This window comes from Danio rerio, chromosome 2 (genome assembly GCF_049306965.1).
Source record: "Danio rerio strain Tuebingen ecotype United States chromosome 2, GRCz12tu, whole genome shotgun sequence".
Lineage (NCBI taxonomy): Eukaryota > Metazoa > Chordata > Actinopteri > Cypriniformes > Danionidae > Danio > Danio rerio.
In genome coordinates, this window is record NC_133177.1 from 8541302 (window position 1) to 8559117 (window position 17816).

The window sequence follows — 17816 nt, forward strand, 5'->3', positions numbered from 1 at the left end:
TGGACAGAAATTTAAAACATGGAGCAATTGTTTGCTTTTTTAATGTCTAATAATCTTGTTTAATCCTGCCCCTTTTCGCAGCTCCGTACGACAGAATTTCGCAAGCTCAAACTCTAGTGTGACCACTGCTTAATACTGTCACACCCTTAGCTCGTTCCTTAGCTTGTTTCGGCTGCTCCTCCACCTCCTCCTTTGTGCCTTTGGATCCTTAATCTACTAAATAAGGGAAGTGATTATACTAATATGGCGTTTACCTGAAGATCTACCATTTACCTGATGAACTGTGTGTTTGAATACTCACCTTCTGATGTTCCCAGGAACAAACATGTGTGTGAGATCGCTAACATCAGATGTTTACTTTTTGAGCTGTTGATGAAATCGCCAACAGCCTTTACACCACTTTCCTGATTCCTCACTTTGATTCAGTAACTTGTTTTGAATAAAACTCATAAAATGTGACCATCCTTGTTTTCCTTGTCTATCAGCGTGACACATATACACTGTAAAAACTTTTTGTTAATTAACAGTCAGTGTTTTCTGTTTATTTATGGTTGTAAATTGCATTATGGGATCTCGATCTCTGCTCTGTCGACTTTTGATGTTAAAATTTAAACTCTACAGTTGAACAAAGGAACTTTTGTTGACGTAGTTTGAAATAATATAACGTACTGTATAAGAACTAATAAATAGAGAAATAATTCTGTAAAACAACAGAAAATGTACTGCTAGTTTTTGTAGCCTAATACAACACCAACCCAGACAGTATTACACTTAACTATTAAAAATGTTAATAAAAGTCAATTCTTCATACTACTTAAGGTTAAACGTTGTTGGATGAGAGATCAAGGTTTTGTAATGCAATTCAAAAGCATAAGTTAACTGTTTTTTTTTTTTTCAATTCGGCTTTATTTGTACAGCGCTTTTACAATGTAGATTGTCAAAGCAGCTTTACATAAATGGTCATAGTAACTGGATCAGAATAGTTCAGTTTTTAGGGCTTAAGTTCAGTTTAGCTCAGTTTAGTGTGGTTTAAAATCATAACTGAGAGTCCAAACACTGAAGAGCAAATTCATCAATGCGTAGCTCTACCAATCCTGAACCATGCACACCGAGACGTTTTTTGCTCGTGTTTTCCATGGACTTTTAACGCGTTGTGACTAAATAAAGGGCGCCAATGTGATCGTGCACACCAACACGCAAAACGGCAGGTGCAAAACCGTTATTTAAAAAAAAAACACCTCATGCTCATTTTTTTTTTGTTTTGGCGCCACATCAAAACATTCTCCACCAATCAGATTGGCACTTTTGTTCACCTGCAGTTACAGTAAGTTACAGTAAACAGCACTTGGAGGCGCTCAAGCCCAAAACTGTCAATGTGAGCACAAATTGAAGAAGATGCCAAAAGGCAATATGAACGAGGAGCTGCTCATTGCTCTGTTAACAATAATTGTTTCTTCATCGCTAGAGCTGGAGCTGCTGCTTAAACCATTCATGCTTGTTCGAGTCACCAGTAACTTTAACAACAAGCATGTGAACTTCCTCTTCTCCTCTTCTTTTTAGTTATAAGCGGGTGTCAGAAGCTTAAAGTTGTGTAGCGCCATCTAACGTCAAGGAGTGATTTTGCATACTCTTCTGCTTGACGTCAGTGAAATCGCTTGGGTTTGAATACGGAAAAGCGTCTCGTTAAACGCTGACCATAAACACAAACGAAAAGCGTCCTGGGGTCCGTTCTTCGTACCTCACTTAAATGATCTAAGATGATTTGGCAGATCCTGGATCTTTTAATCTTGATAACTGATCTCTCGCTAATTTGGTTCTTCAAACAAGTTCGCAAATCAGATCAGAATGTCTGGATAAACTGATCTGAGATCGCTGCTTGTGTTGTAAAGGACAGATCTATCGATCCTCGAAATCATGATCAGCAATGCAGCCACATGACAATGTGACAATGACAATGACGGCACAGCAGCGTAATGACATCATCTGATTAATATTCAATTATCCATGTGAGCAAAATTACATCAAATTAGCAGTAAACGGTTTGTTAAATATGACACGCGATAACCTTCCACATTTGTTGTGAGCTGCAGGCTTTACACTTTCATGTGTCAAGAGTATTCATCATGTATTTCAATGCAAATCAATGTATTTAGCTCTACATTTAGAAAAGATTTTCTTTATTATTGTAGCCGTTTTTTTAATCGGTGTAAAGAATAACTGGTTGTTTACAAAAGCGTTTTCATATTGGTAAAGGCGTCTGCAACTTTTGTGAAGCATCAAAACACTGGCATATTAACTATCAAAACATGTTTAAGACTGCTGAAATGTATTATTGCTTTAAAAAAAGTGACATATTGAGCATTTCTATTATACACAATTTGTACTAAAGCGATCTAAAATATAAATAAGTTTTCTCTTTGCACCACCAGGTAGCAGTCTTTGTACTTTCATTTCGAGGGTGCAGATTGCATAAGTTTTATTAATATGTATAACTTTATTTATTTTATTAATAATTATAACTTTATATATATAGTTAAAAAATATTTACCATTTTCCCAAGTGTATATAACTACTACTGTAAGAAAATATCAGAATTCGGAACGTACTTTCTGTATTATCTTTGCTTGAACTGAGCCGATCTAATCCTGTTTATATGAATTGAACCTGCTCCCGTTCAGGTTTGACCTAGCAGAACTGTTGCTATGACAACAGCTCTCGGATCAGCTTTGAAGAACGAAACGATCCTGGATCGTGTCAAATCGTCAATATCCAAATCCAGCTAACTGAGTAATCCACGTACGAAGAACGGACCCCTGGTGTGTAGGAGCTTTAAGACAAATAAACAAATTTGTCCTATTGCAGATTGTACCTTTTTAAGGACAGGATTTGTATCATGGGAAACCAAACTCTACATGTAAATTGGTTTTTAAAACCTGCAGATACAATATTGTACCTTCATCAAAAGGACAAATCTGATGCATGAAGGTACCACTACAGTGACAAGACACTTTGTACCATTAAAAGTGTCAAAAATGCTTACCAAACATTTATTTAAAATGCCTTAAATGTTTACCCACATAGCAAAATTTCGCTGGCCCAGATCTGGCCCACAAAATCAGTTTTTGCTTGGCCCACATGCCGCAGTGAATTACGGTACATGTGGACCACGTCTGGCTTCCATACAAGGACCAAACATGGACCATAGCTGGGCCAAGTCTCAGCCAAGTTTATAATTAATAGCTGGGCCTGAACTGGGCCAAATATATTGGTGTGTCACAACTGCAATGAATCTAATAAACACTTTGAAGCACTGAAGCATTTCGCTTTAGGTGTGCTATGGGCGTGCTTTTTTTTAAAGCGATCTGATTGGTAGAACTTTTTCTTTACTCCAAAATATTTTAAATGTATTTTTAAAGTGGGTCATGATATGCCAAACTTATGTGGCCCACATTTAAATGTTTAATATATGGTCCAAATACTTCATTTGATATCTTGTGTGCCGCCTTAAAGACAGTGCCACCTCTGCCAAACCCGGGCCGTGTTTGGTCCACATGCATACCAGTGCCGGACGAACGCCTGCTATGCCAGCTTTATGCCAAATCTGGGCCAGAATTCTTTGCTACCTGAATAGTTTACAATACTTGTAGTTTTCTTTTTTAACAGTTGTTTTGTATTATAGAATTTAATAACTAGTGTTTATGAGTTTCAAACTTTTAAATGATGATTTATGTTTTAATATGGACATTCTTGATATCACTTTGCCATTCCAGTTATATTTATTTTAATAGGTATTGTAATAAAGGAGTTGTCCAACCTTTGTGTACCTTTTTATATGAGAAAAAGTATGTACCTCCATTTCAATTGTACCAAAAAGGTACATAAGTTTCATAAGAGGTTTTTCTGTACCATATAAGGTGCCACTCTTACAAAGGTACAAAACTGTTCCTCATGGAACATTATTTGTAGCACTATGTACCTTTTTTTCTGAGAGTGTACAGAGATTATCATCCTGTTTTTTTTTGTTTTTTTCTCAGAAGAGCCTATATTCGGCTGCTTTGTTAAAATGGACACTTTCTGTTCTCTCTTAGGTGTCCAGCAACTCACTCTGCCTCCTCAGTCCTGTCTAAAAGAGTCTTCAGAGAGTCAAGAAAATCTCAAATCCTCCCTGAAAAAGTTAGCGTACTCATCCTCATGAACAAAAACTGCTGATGTATTTTTTGGGTAAAGATTTTCTGTAAAGATGTTACTCTTTACTCTTTATGAATGTATACAGTGGGAAAAATAAGTATTGAACATGTCATGTTTTTCTTTTTTCCTGGTTATATTGTTTCTAAAGAAGCTATTGACATGAAATTAAACCAAATCTGATCTTTATTTTGTGTTTTCTATTGGGTTGAAGTCAGGTGATTGAACGGGCCATTCTACAGCTTAAGATGATGTTGGACTGAAGCTGCTAATATTCATTTACACTGAGGAAGAGTTGATGAACTACTGAAAATTTTCAGCTGTTGTCTGGGCTTTCACTGCCTATCTACACCTTCCTTTATTCATGTGTTCAATATTTTTCCCTGTGTCATTTTATTACACACAACTTAATTTATAAATTCATTATTTTTTTCTAATTGATTTGGTTGTTACCAACATCTGGTGAAAATTTCAAGTCAGCAGAACGTTTAGAAATATGTTTTCTGAGAAAAATGTTGACGTGTATACGTGTATAGTATTAAATTTCTCTTGATTTCTATTGTGTAATCTTATACTTTAGATTCTTTTATAATTGTTTTTAATTGCTGGCCAAATGTATTTTTGAATGTATCAATTGAAGAACAAAACCACTTTGATTGAAGTATAGCCTACCGGGACCTTTAATATGGTGCATTTTTGAAAGGTTAGGACCAGTTTACATTCAGCACAATTGACAAATTGTTTGGGGCTGCTAGAAATGTCACTACACTCACACATTGGTAATCCTTCTATACCTTTTACATCACACATATTTTCTAACACACCCTCGGGTATTGTGCTTAGTCATCATTCTTTCCCAGAAATCCAGGTCTTTTACCAAAGTGATACCGAAGACTGCCTTAATAACTGTAGGGCTGTATTAGTACAAACTCTTTACCCCTGGAAGATTTTACCTTTCTTACCAAAGCAGAACCACAGTTCTGTTTATTGTGGGATGTTTATTGCCATACATTTGAGACAAACCACATAGCAGGACAAACACGCATACAAAATTATTATGTAAAATCCCTGTTCATTGCTATTATTGGAAGTTTTAAATGATGCCTGCCATCACAAAATCATTCATCATACAAAAAAAACTTCTATCAACTTTTCATTTAGGGTTTTTTTTTTTTTTTCCTGAAGACCGATCACTTACATGTTCCTCTCCATCTTGCATGTCCGGCAAGGCTTTTATTCTGTTCCTCAGCAAGAAAGTCAGCTTCCTCATTCTCTTCTGGCACACAATCCTTCTGCGTAAACATGAACTGCACGTTAACAACTCGTGCTAGAACAACAACACTTAGCACTTAAAAAGACTGCACTCAGCAGATGCATGTGTAGTTAACTAGGCCACAATGTGTACTGACGAAAATAGTGAAAAGACTACAGTATATTATGAAGCACTACTAAATGACCCATTTGCCCATTTATGGATTTGTAATATTTGAAATATTCATTCATTCATTTTCTTGTCGGCTTAGTCCCCTATTAATCCGGGGTCGCCACAGCGGAAGTTTTGTTTACGCAGCGGATGCCCTTCCAGCCACAACCCATCTCTGGGAAACATCCACACACACATTTACACACTACAGACAATTTAGCCTACCCAATTCACCTGTAACACATGTCTTTGGACTGTGGGGGAAACCAGAGAACCCGGACGAAACCCACGCGAAGGCAGAGAGAACACCAACTGAGCCGAGGTTCGAACCAGCAACCTTCTTGCTGTGAGGCGACAGCACTACCTACTGCGCCACTGCCTTGCCATATTTGAAATATTCTGTTGGATAATTCACTACTTTTCTTTCTTGTGTTACTTGTAGCCAGACCATCAAGCATAAACCAGACCATCAGGTAAAGGTCTAGAAACCATTGCTGCTTTAAAGGGCACCAATCATGTTTGGACAGATGTGTGTAGTGTTGACAACTGAATATGCAATCTTTCTACAAAATCCGTAAATTGGCTTTTGTTTCTATATTTTATGATTCATGTTTATTTGTTTGCCATCACCAGGTTGGAGGAAAGTCCTTACCCCAGGTAGAGGAGTTGAAGTATCTTGGGGTTTTGTTCACGAGTGAGGAAAGGATGTAACGTGAGATTGACTGGCGGATTGGTGCTGCGGCAGCAGTAATGCGGTCAATGTACTGGTCCGTTTTGGTGAAGAAGGAGCTGAGTCGAAAGGCAAAGCTCTCGATATACTGGTCAATCTACGTTCCTACTCTCACTTATAGTCATGAGCTTTGTGTCATGACCGAAAGGACAAGATCTTGGATACAAGCGTCCGAAATGAGTTTCCTTCAAAGGTTGGCAGGGCGCACTCTTATGGATAGGGTGAGGAGCTCTGACACTCGGGAGGAGCTCGGAGTAGAGCCAAAGCTCCTCCACATTGAGAGGAGTCAGCAGAGGTGGCACGGGCATCTGTTTCGATGCCTCCTGGACGCCTACCTAGGGAGGTGTTCCAGGCATGTCCAACCTGGAGGGGGCTTCGGGGAAGACTCAGGACACGCTGGAGGGACTATATCTTTCGGCTGGCCTGGGAATGCCTTGGAATTCCACCGGAGGAGCCAGAGGAAGTATCTGGGAAGAGGGAAGTCTGGGGTTCTCTCCTAAGACCCCCGCCACCCGGCCACAGAAAAGCGGCAAAAAATGAAGGAATTAATTAATGTTTTTATTGTTTTTTTTTGTTTTTGTTTTTTTCAGTTTATTTATGCTTTTGCTTTATGGAACCTTGATCTTTCTTCCAACAACTTTTATCCTAGGAAAGTTGCAAAAAGTGACTTTTATGAACATTTTTAATAGTTTAAAGTGATATATTGTCTGGGTTTGTGTTTTATATTACGCTACAAAAACCTTAATAAACTGCCAATACATTTTTACTGCTCTTTGTGTTATTATTTATAGATGATATAAATTCTAACTAAGTACACCCCTCAGAAATCTATCATTTAAATTTATATTTTTAATAGGAAGCTATATACAATATTATATTTGTGTATATACATTAGATTAGTTAGTACTGAAGCCAAATTTGGAGCTCATCTAACAAAAAAAAAACTTTACGATAACAGTCTAAAAGCTAGTACATGCAAATTTACATGTACTAGAAAATTATTAAATACAAATTTTAAAAAGAGGATGAATCAAGAGAAGCAAACCATTTTTGAAAAAATTTGCTGAAATTTTGTAGGTTGTAATTTTTTTTTTTGCAATACTTTGCTTGAATGTAATTGTATTATCTTTCAATTTCTAAAGATGTTTGGTGACTAAAATATAATTTTAATAAATATATCTGTTTAATAAATCTGCTTTGTTCAAATCCACCAAAATACAAAGCCTATATTCACTGAAAATGGATAAAAATATTATTTTTCAAAATGGGGTGTACTCAATTATGCTAAGCACTGTAGGATAAAATCTTCCAACATATATCTCACAGGACAGGACTCTCATGAACTCATGGAATGTATTGACACTGAAGAGAAGAAACTGTTGAATAAAGTTATTATTTGTGTTTTATGTGCACACAGAAGTATATTGGTTGCTTGATAAAGTTCAGATTAAACCACTGAAGGCATTTTGGTACTTTTCTCTCAATGGAGAATGATGGTGCAGTCAGATCACTTCTAAAATATCTTAATTTGTACTATAAAGATGAATGATCTCAGGTATCTGGAACAAAATGAGAGCAAGTAATTAAAGGTTCACGAAAACCTTGAGTACTTTTTTGAGATTTTAACAGATTTGTGTGTGTTGAGCATCAGTTAAGACAATGTTAGCACCTGTCAGCTTTAATTGTGGGGCAAACTGGATAATTTGGAGCTTTTGTCAGCTAATTTCAGCTTCTGGGTTTAAAATGATTTTTGGGGCGGGATCAAAATCGGTGTCGTATCGCAGAACTGCAAGTGCAAAGATGACGTGTCGGTTTCTCATTATTATTCATAGCGGAGTTTTCTCATCCTATGAGAAGAGCCGGCTGCTTAATTATCCATGACTGCACGTGCTTTCCGAAGGCAAAGCAGACCCACGGTACACAATATTTAGCCGTTCATAAAGGGTCGTATATGTTTGTTTCCATGATCCACGGGGTTTGTTGCATGTTTTTCCCTGCGATCTTGTCAGGGCCGATACAGCAAAGTTTTTTGTGTGCAATAAGCATTTTTGTCAGGAGAGCAGTACAAAAATTGGAGAATGGCGGACGTTGTCCTTTATCAGAAGTTCGTTCACATTTAGACAAATCGACGTGCTGCTGTGTTTGCATAAATCCTCCAGATTACCAGCAGGTCTAATGGTTAAAACAGACGAGGCAAGAGACCTGCTGCACTGTCGAGTTCTTATGGGTTACACACACCAGTATCTGCTTCTAACTCGAAAGAGCTTCAGCCAATAACAGGGGACACAGGGAACAACTCCAAGGCTTTTCAGCTTTTGTATTTTAACTTTCAGTTTGCCCAATAATACAATACTGTAGCGCTTGAACAGTAGTAGCGATACCAGTAGCAGCGATAGCAATAGGTTGATAACCTTAGAAAAGGAACAAAATATATAAAATATACATTATTCGCAATACTGACTTAAACAAACACAATGTAATATAAATAAAGACAGTTCCTTCACAAATTTTGTCTCAGCATTATTAATTTGCATATTAAAATAATACTTCTTAATATTAATGCAAGCATTTCACTTTACATAAACTATTTACATAAATGAACAGCATGATTAACTTAATATTGTGCACAAAGTATTATAATGCACAAAATAATGAACTACAGTGCAACAAAATAGTAGCTGTCTTTTATATTGCACATATATTATGAATAAGGCAATGCATGTGGCAGTCCTTGTAATTAGAAATAGTCAATTCTCATACCATCAGTGTCCCTGAGATGACCAAGTGCTGATGTGCCTTCCCTTCCTTACACACTGCAGCTTAAAACTTTCTGCATGCAATCGTGAAAGTTTATTAATGCAGCGATCGCGTTCTTCAGCTTTCACAGCGCGTCTGCATGCATGCACTTGCCATGTGAGTTTTTTTTCTTTCCGCATTCACTCGGCACTTCCCGTATCTCCTCGGCACTTCCCGTATCTCCTCGGCAAGTTCCGTATCTCCTCGGCAAGCTCCGTCAGCCAACTGCTTCCGCCAAACACTTTCAGTTTCGTTAGTTCCGCCTAATTCCTCCATGCATTGATTCGTATGAAGTCCAAATTCGCGATTTGACTTTACACCTCCCACTTGAACTACTGGTTCTTTGAACCCAAGTTGTTCACAGAATTTAGTGCGTGTTTAGTGCTGTTCCTCTATAGGTATTAAGACAACTAAACGTCTTACGTCTCTGTGGAGGATAGTTGCAGGGATTCTGTCAGTCAACTTTTTGGTTGTGACTTTGGCTTTAGCAGGCTTTACGTTTGAGACTGGGTAGCTTGTGAAGACTTTAACATTCACATCTCTGACAATACCTTTGTCATCAGCATTGACTTGGATGACTCTGGCCAACTTGTACTGACTCCTCAGTGCATTTTGGTCTGCTAACCAGACGACATCTCCAACAGCAACATTTCTTTCCTTGGTGTGCCATTTGTTTCTTACAAACAAGTTTGGCCCTGCTAACTGACTCCATTTCCTCCAGAATTTGTTAACTTCTCCTTGGATGACTTTTAATCTTTTATAAGGATAGCCAACAAAATCAAAGTCACCTGGGTCTCCCTTTGGTCCAGATCTTCCTAACAGGAGAGAGTTGGGATTGACATATTCTACACAATCCTCTCTGCTCTGCGTCCTTGCATCAATAGGCCTCTCATTAGCCAGGTTAGCTGCCATATAAAGGAATGTTTGAAATTCGCTCCAAGTGAAAACACCATCACCTCCCAAGTTGTGAAGGGCTCGCTTTACTATGCGAACAGCGGCCTCTGCTGCTCCGTTCCTGTGAGGAGAACTTGCAGGATGGATCTTCCAAACCCATTCAGTTCCGTGTTTAGTAGCTTCTGCCTCTAGCTCAGATGTTTCTAACTTGTCCAGGAACTTGTAAAGTTCTGTGAGAGCAGGTTTAACTCCGATAAAATTTGAGCCGGGGTCGGACCATAATTTTCTTGGATGACCCCTCAAAGCCGTGAATCTTTGGTAGGCTAGCATAAACCCTTCAGCAGATTGGTCACTCACAATGTCAGTGTGTATCGCTCTAGATGCCATACAGCAGTAAACGATTCCCCAAACTTTGAGATGTACTCGCTTCCTCACTTCATCCTTTACTATGTATGGTCCAAACAGGTCTAAAGTTGTGTATTCAAAGGGTGCTGCTGGTTCTGTCCTTTCAGGAGGAAGGTCTGCCATGATTTGCTCACATCTCTTTGCTCTTGCCTTCCTGCAGATCACACAGCTGTCTACAACTTTCTTGGCTAGTCTCCGACCTTTAATCACCCACGCTTTTTTCCTCATTCTTAGAAGTGTCCCTGCTACCTCCTCATGATTTGCACTGTGGGCTTCTCGGGCTAATAACATGGACACCCATGCACTACAAGGTAATATTGGGACTGCAATCTTTTCTTCATTAAAGATCTGTATTCTTCCACCACAAACCAAGAGTCCTGAATTTTCTCTATACACAGCCAGTCTGCTAAGTGTAGTGTCGGGAAAAGTCACACCCTGTTGAGCAGCTAGAAAGAGTTCTTTCAGAATATACTCTTCCTCTTTCACAGTCAGCATGGTTTGTTTGATCTTGTTTTGCAACACTTCTTTTCTTTTTCTCTCATTTGAGTCCTGATCCCTGAATCCTAGCCACTTCTTTACAGCACGCCAAACCCAGCCGATGACTCTGACTAGCTTGGTTAAATTGCTGTATTTTTCCTCATCCACTAGTTTCTTAATAATTAAGTCACGAGGTGTTCCTTTTGGTAAGTTTGGTCTTTTTCCATTTTCACCAGAGTCAGAAACAACATTGATTGAATCACCAAGGATTGAAACTTCAGGAATTCCTTTACCTGCTTCTGCCAGGTCCCTCTTTGTTTGAGATCTTGTCAGAACTGCTGAGAATGTTTTCCGTTGAAGTTTGTTAACATTCTCCTTGGCATCAGCAGCAACCTCAGCAGCTGATTTCTTTGGCCACTCCTCTACTGAATATCTGAGGAATTGTGGTCCCTCCTGCCATTCGGACTTTTCAGCAAGATCTTCAGGAGTGCCTCCTCTAGTAATGATGTCAGCGATATTGACATCCCCTGGTATCCACCACCAGTCACTTACTGATCCAGACTTTTGGATTTCTCCAACTCTATTTGCAAAGAAAGTTTGGTAGCCATAGCTATCACGTTGAATGGCCCCCAGCACCGTTTGACTGTCTACCAGGTGAAACCAGCGCTCCACTTCCATCCGCCCATGCTTTTCAAAGTACTTCCTGAGTCGTGCAGCGAAAACTGCACCGCAGATTTCAGCCTTCACAGCATCTCCTTTCTGGTCTAGTGGTGTTAGTTTTGCTTTAGATTCAACTAGTCTGACGTCTATCCCCTGGTCTGTATTCCATCTTAGGTACAATACAGCTCCATATGTTTTATCACTACCATCTGAGAAAGTGATTCCCCAGGGTTTTCCTTTCCAGCCAGGAGGTGTAAGACTTCTGTGGAACTTGACCTGATTAAGCTGCACATATTCCTCAAATAATCTGATAGCTTCTTCCCTGAGGTTTTCAGAAAGTGGCATGTCCCATGTCTCACGGGTTAGACTCCCCTTTCCTATCTCTTGGAAAGCTTTCCTGACAAGAATTGCACCCTTCTGTTTGGCAGGAGTGACAAGACCAACTGGGTCATAGAGGCCAGCAACTTGGCTTAACAGGTGCCTTCTGGTCAAAGGGTTTGGTGTTCTCAATCTCACCTCACTTTTTAAGAGGTTCTGACCCGTTCTCATTTTCTTCTTTCTTACTGAGAAATTAATGGAAGCCATGATGTACAGCTTATCCTCCTCTACCAAGTACCCTTTGCCCAAAGCCTTGTTGTCTTCATCTCGTAGCTGGTTTGGTAGTATGATTGTTTTAGATTGAGAGACTGATTCTTTTGGAACTTGACTTGGATCAACCACTTCATTCCTCCCACTTTGCTCCGACCGAACCCATGGTTTCAGTGCAAATCCGCCAGCTGCTAGAATCTCCTCTAGCCCATTTGTTATCTCTTTCAGTCTCTCCTGGCTATTATGGGATGTAAGGATGTCATCCACATAACTGTCCTCCTCAAGGACTCTGCACTCTTCTTTTAAATGAGCAAACTTTGCCAGCCTAGCTGTCTCACGCATAGCTAACTGTGCAATGCATCCAGCAGGACGATCTCCAATGTTAACTCTAGTGATAGCGTACTCACTTATTTCTTCGTCTTGAGTGTCTCTCCAGAGAAATCTGTGAAGATGAACCTCACGCTCTTCCAGCCACACTGAATTGTACATCTTTTTTATGTCTCCAAGAGCAGCAAATACTCCCTTCCTGAATCTTAGCAAGACAGCTCTGATTGGGTTGAGTACATCTGGTCCTTTTAACAGAAGATCATTCATGCTTAGCCCTTTGAATTTCTGACTACTGTTCCAGACAAGTCGCACTGGAGTGGTAGTTGAATGCGGATTTGGTGCTACCAGGTGACTAACATACCAAACAGGTCCCTTCCATTCCTCAATTACTTGTTTAGTAAGCTTTGTTGCTGCACCCCTTTTCACCATGTCATGGACTTGAGCTGCATAAATGTCCTGCCATTCTGGTACCTTTTTCAGTTGCTTTTCTGTTCTGAGGAAAGCAGCTTCTACTCCACTTCTGTTGTAAGGAAGTGTAGCTGGGTCCTGAATCCATGGATACTTTGTATCCCAGTGTGGAGCTGTGCTGTGGGTATCCATTTCAACATATGTGAGACCCTCTCTTATAATCTCTAGTTCTCTTTCTTTTGCTAGGGTCATCTCCTTCCCTCCAGGCTGACAGTTTCCACAGCGACATCCTCCACATTTTGGCTCACAAGCTGTGCCAATACTATCCCATTTCCACCAGTCAATAAACTCTCTGTTGCTTGCTAGTGAACTTCTTGGGCTCTTTCCTTCTTTGACAATATCAGTAATTGCTGGTCTTTCTGCTTTTTCTATGATTTCTTCATACCTGGCTGCAGCTGTTCTCATGGACCGAGCAAAATGTGTTTTGGACTCGTATGCAGCCATATCCACCACTTCAAACAAATCAGGGTGTGCTCCAGCCACTGTTTTCCCCAGCGGGCTGTCCCACAGGACAAGATCCCCAACAATCTTCACTCTTTGTGGAGCGAGTCTGCCCTCTCGGTGACTGATGAGGAGATCTATTTTTCCTGGTCTTTTCAGTTCTTCTAATTCCACCTCTGGAAAGAATTCTCTAAGTTTCTCTTGACTTACGATTCTATGAACTTTGGCAATTTCTTCCAAACCATAGCAGATCAACTGATGAGCCTTCACTGTCCCCTCAGGAGTTTTGACTCTAATCCTGAGAAGGTATCTATTTGTGCTTACTCTGATCGCCATCTTGCCAACTCCATGAACCACTAGAGTGATTTTTTCACCTCTCAGCTTAAGTCTTTCAGCAGCTTCATGGGTGATATAGTTTGTATCAGAAGCCAGATCTATCAAAGCGCCAATCTTCTGTCCTGCATTCGTGGTTACTTCCATCAGCATCATGATAACAGGAAGCTCCTTTAATCCACTATTACTGACCAATCCCTGCTGGTCATTTCCTGAGCAGTTTATCATCTTAACTTTGTTGGTGAATGCTTTTTTGCACTTCTCAGCCAATTCTGGAGAAAGTTCAGCCAGGAAATGTTCCTGCTCTGCAGTCAATCCACTTCCTTTTCTACTATCTTTACTGATGGTTTTCCCTTCATTCAGGTTCTTGAGGTCCCATTTTGGACAGAGGAAGTAATGGTGGTCTGAGAAGTCTCCTTTTTTGCAATCTTTGTTTCTGCAAAGGTAGTTATCACTGCACCTGCTGTCATCCTCATGAACTCCCAAGCACTTTTTGCATGCTCCTAGTTTCCTGATGATAGATTTCTTCTCTGTCAGCTTCAAGTCTTTAAATTTTCTGCAGAAGAAAATCCTGTCTCTATGTTTCTCTGCCCCACACACGATGCAACCAGCTTCTGTGGAGTCTTTCTTTGTCGTTCTAGTAAAAGCGTAATTCTTTTCAAATTTTCTTTCTGGCTTTTCCACTCTTTCTGAGATCCTAAGTTGTTCCAGCCTTTCAAGCACATCTTCCTGTTTCTGAAGGAATTGTAACAGCTCATCAAAGTGTTTGTCTGGTGTGATGTTATTTGCAGGATCTGTCATATATACGAGCCATTCTCTTTTTAAGAGTTCAGGTAACTTGCTTTCGATGGATTTTATCACAAGAGGATTCTTCATTGCTCCAACGTTTCCAAGATCTGTGAGATCAGCCAAGGCTTTTTCCACCATTTGGATTAATTCTATTACCCTTCTTGGTTGGTTTCCTCTCAAAGCTGGCATTTTCTCTAGTTCCTCTACAATTTCCATGGCAATTGTAATTTTGTTACCGTATCGGTTGTCTAACACCCTGAATATGTCATCAGCAGTGTTGTAGGAAGACAATCTGAGCTCTTTTGCGATTCTGTCATCCACGCTATCCACTAACTGAATCTTTTTCACTTCAACAGACCCAGTGGGCTCACCTTGCTTCTGGAGATTTTCCCAGTCTCTCTTCCAACGATAGTAATCTCTCTTATTACCAGTGAATTTAGGTAGACTTGTTGGTTTAATTTTTACCACTGGTATGATCTGTCCTGCAGGTACCATTATGTTTGGATTGTTTGTCATACTCGTGTCTAATGCTTGTGTATCTTCAGCAGCTCTTCGGGCCCAAGCGAATTCAGCTTTTCTTGATTCAAGCTCATTGCTACACTCTTTCAGTTTGCGAACATGACTTTCAAGATCCTTTCTCTCAGGTGCTGGAATCCATCTTTCCCATTTTAGCAAAGTTACAGTTGCCTCTTTCACCAGTCTCATTGAGAGCTCCAGTTGCACTTCATAACTTTCATATCCAGTGCCATCAACAGGCATAGCGGCTGTGCGATCGCAGGCTTTTTCAGCTGCTGAAATTGTGGTTAACACATCACTTTGTCCATATCTTTGCCAGAGATTATCTTGTACTATCTCAGTTACTTCGTCAAACTTTGCATTACATTCTTCCACAGCTTTCTTAAAGTCAGCTTCTTGCTGTGCTGAAAGTTGTACCTCTGCACCATCTTCTGTAGCTTCAATCTCTGCTATTAATCCAGCTTTATAGTCATCATTAGTTTCAAACACTTTTCTTGCTCCAGAAGAAAGCTTTTTAAATTCTTCTTTTAGCTCTGATTCTATAAGTCGGTGTGCTTCTCTACAGAGAAAGTTAGCTTGTTTGGTAAAGCTACTTTTTGCAGTGGTTCTTTCCTTTTTTAGCTGTTTAACTGATTTTCCTAATGCTTCCTCAGCCATTTTCCTTGAATTTTTCTTTCACTTGGTGTCAGCAGAACTTTGTCTTTGGACGTCACAAAGCCGTTGATCTTTATGTCCAGCTGCTACACTCTTGGTTATCAACTGTCGAGTTCTTATGGGTTACACACACCAGTATCTGCTTCTAACTCGAAAGAGCTTCAGCCAATAACAGGGGACACAGGGAACAACTCCAAGGCTTTTCAGCTTTTGTATTTTAACTTTCAGTTTGCCCAATAATACAATACTGTAGCGCTTGAACAGTAGTAGCGATACCAGTAGCAGCGATAGCAATAGGTTGATAACCTTAGAAAAGGAACAAAATATATAAAATATACATTATTCGCAATACTGACTTAAACAAACACAATGTAATATAAATAAAGACAGTTCCTTCACAAATTTTGTCTCAGCATTATTAATTTGCATATTAAAATAATACTTCTTAATATTAATGCAAGCATTTCACTTTACATAAACTATTTACATAAATGAACAGCATGATTAACTTAATATTGTGCACAAAGTATTATAATGCACAAAATAATGAACTACAGTGCAACAAAATAGTAGCTGTCTTTTATATTGCACATATATTATGAATAAGGCAATGCATGTGGCAGTCCTTGTAATTAGAAATAGTCAATTCTCATACCATCAGTGTCCCTGAGATGACCAAGTGCTGATGTGCCTTCCCTTCCTTACACACTGCAGCTTAAAACTTTCTGCATGCAATCGTGAAAGTTTATTAATGCAGCGATCGCGTTCTTCAGCTTTCACAGCGCGTCTGCATGCATGCACTTGCCATGTGAGTTTTTTTTCTTTCCGCATTCACTCGGCACTTCCCGTATCTCCTCGGCACTTCCCGTATCTCCTCGGCAAGTTCCGTATCTCCTCGGCAAGCTCCGTCAGCCAATTGCTTCCGCCAAACACTTTCAGTTTCGTTAGTTCCGCCTAATTCCTCCATGCATTGATTCGTATGAAGTCCAAATTCGCGATTTGACTTTACATGCACTGAGTCTGCATTCAGACCCGGAGATTAAGGGAAAAGTCCTCATTTATAGTGTTTCTATGAACAGGATTATCTTTACAATCATATAAATTGTGGTTATGTGTTTATGAAATTACAAATAACAAATGTAGCAGGGCAATAAATTACTGTTTATTTCTTTGCATTTTAACTTTGTAAACTATGAGGCCTTACTTACAGTATGTACAGTTGCCTTGAACCGGGCCAAAGCACGCTTGTCACCTGACGGCCCGCACTTACATTACATTCGGGCCTGGGCACGATTATGTCATTGATGCTGCGCTGTTCATTTATCGCTCTCGCTCAGCACAGTGGACATTTCTTTTGTTATATCGTTTGGGATGCGGTGACACGCAGTCAAATATTTCGCCGAACAGATCCGCCACTTTTGGCGCTCATAAACAACCATAAAGTCCTCTTGCTGCAGGAATTAGGAGTTCGCTTGAAGGTGTGCAGCTGTTGTGCAATGAGGGGTTTGCGTCTTTATTTATTTATGATAGTTTGTGTTAGGCGAGGCAGTGGTGCATTAGGTAGTGCTGTCGCCTTATAGCAAGAAGGTCGCTGGTTCGAACCTCGGCTCAGTTGGTGTTTCTGTGTGGAGTTTGCATGTTCTCTTTGCCTTCGCGTGGGTTTCCTCCGGGTTCTCCAGTTTCCCCCACAGTCCAAAGACATGTGGTACAGGTTAATTAGGTAGGCTAAATTGTCCGTAGTGTATGAGTGTGTGTGTGAATGTGTGTGTGGATGTTTCCCATAGATGGGTTGCGGCTGGAAGGGCATCCGCTGCCTAAAAACCAGCTGGATAAGTTGGCGGTTCATTCTGCTGTGGCAACCCCGCACTAATAAAGGGACTAAGCTGACAAGAAAATAAATGAATGAACGATAGTTTGCATTCATTTAACACTAAGAATTATTAATAAATCCATATGAAACAGTCCCTTAAAAGACATGTCTCACTTTCAGTTTTGAGTGTGAGTGCGCTGAATTGAGCTCAGGCACGGTTCACTTGGCCGGCCCTGGCTCAGTTGGAAGAGGTGTGCCTGAGCTCAATTCAGCGCACTCACACTTCTCAAACGATCCGGGAAACGGATAGCATAGTGTGA

The 17816-nt window shown here is 39.9% G+C and overlaps 1 protein-coding gene across 2 annotated transcripts; it reads right to left on the reverse strand.

The window, feature by feature from the left end:
* Positions 1-8640: 8640 nt before the first annotated feature.
* On the reverse strand, positions 8641-16513 carry LOC103909784 (uncharacterized). 2 transcript variants are annotated; one of them, XR_012390560.1, is made up of 2 exons: positions 9099-16513; positions 8641-8749 (listed from the first exon to the last, which is right to left on the reverse strand). XR_012390560.1 is itself a non-coding variant. In XM_073923203.1 (2 exons), the coding sequence occupies exon 2, from the start codon at positions 15687-15689 to the stop codon at positions 9513-9515; it is 6177 nt and encodes a 2058-aa protein (XP_073779304.1). In that variant the 5' UTR covers positions 15690-15992; positions 16342-16513; the 3' UTR covers positions 8641-9512. The 2 variants fall into 2 exon arrangements, 1 of the variants encoding a protein (XP_073779304.1); XM_073923203.1 differs by having other exon boundaries at positions 8641-15992; positions 16342-16513.
* Between the last annotated feature and the right edge of the window lie 1303 nt (positions 16514-17816).

Excerpts from the sequence above, each read along its gene's own strand:
- LOC103909784 (XM_073923203.1), bottom strand. The coding sequence starts at position 15,689 with ATGGCTGAGGAAGCATTAGGAAAATCAGTTAAACAGCTAAAAAAGGAA.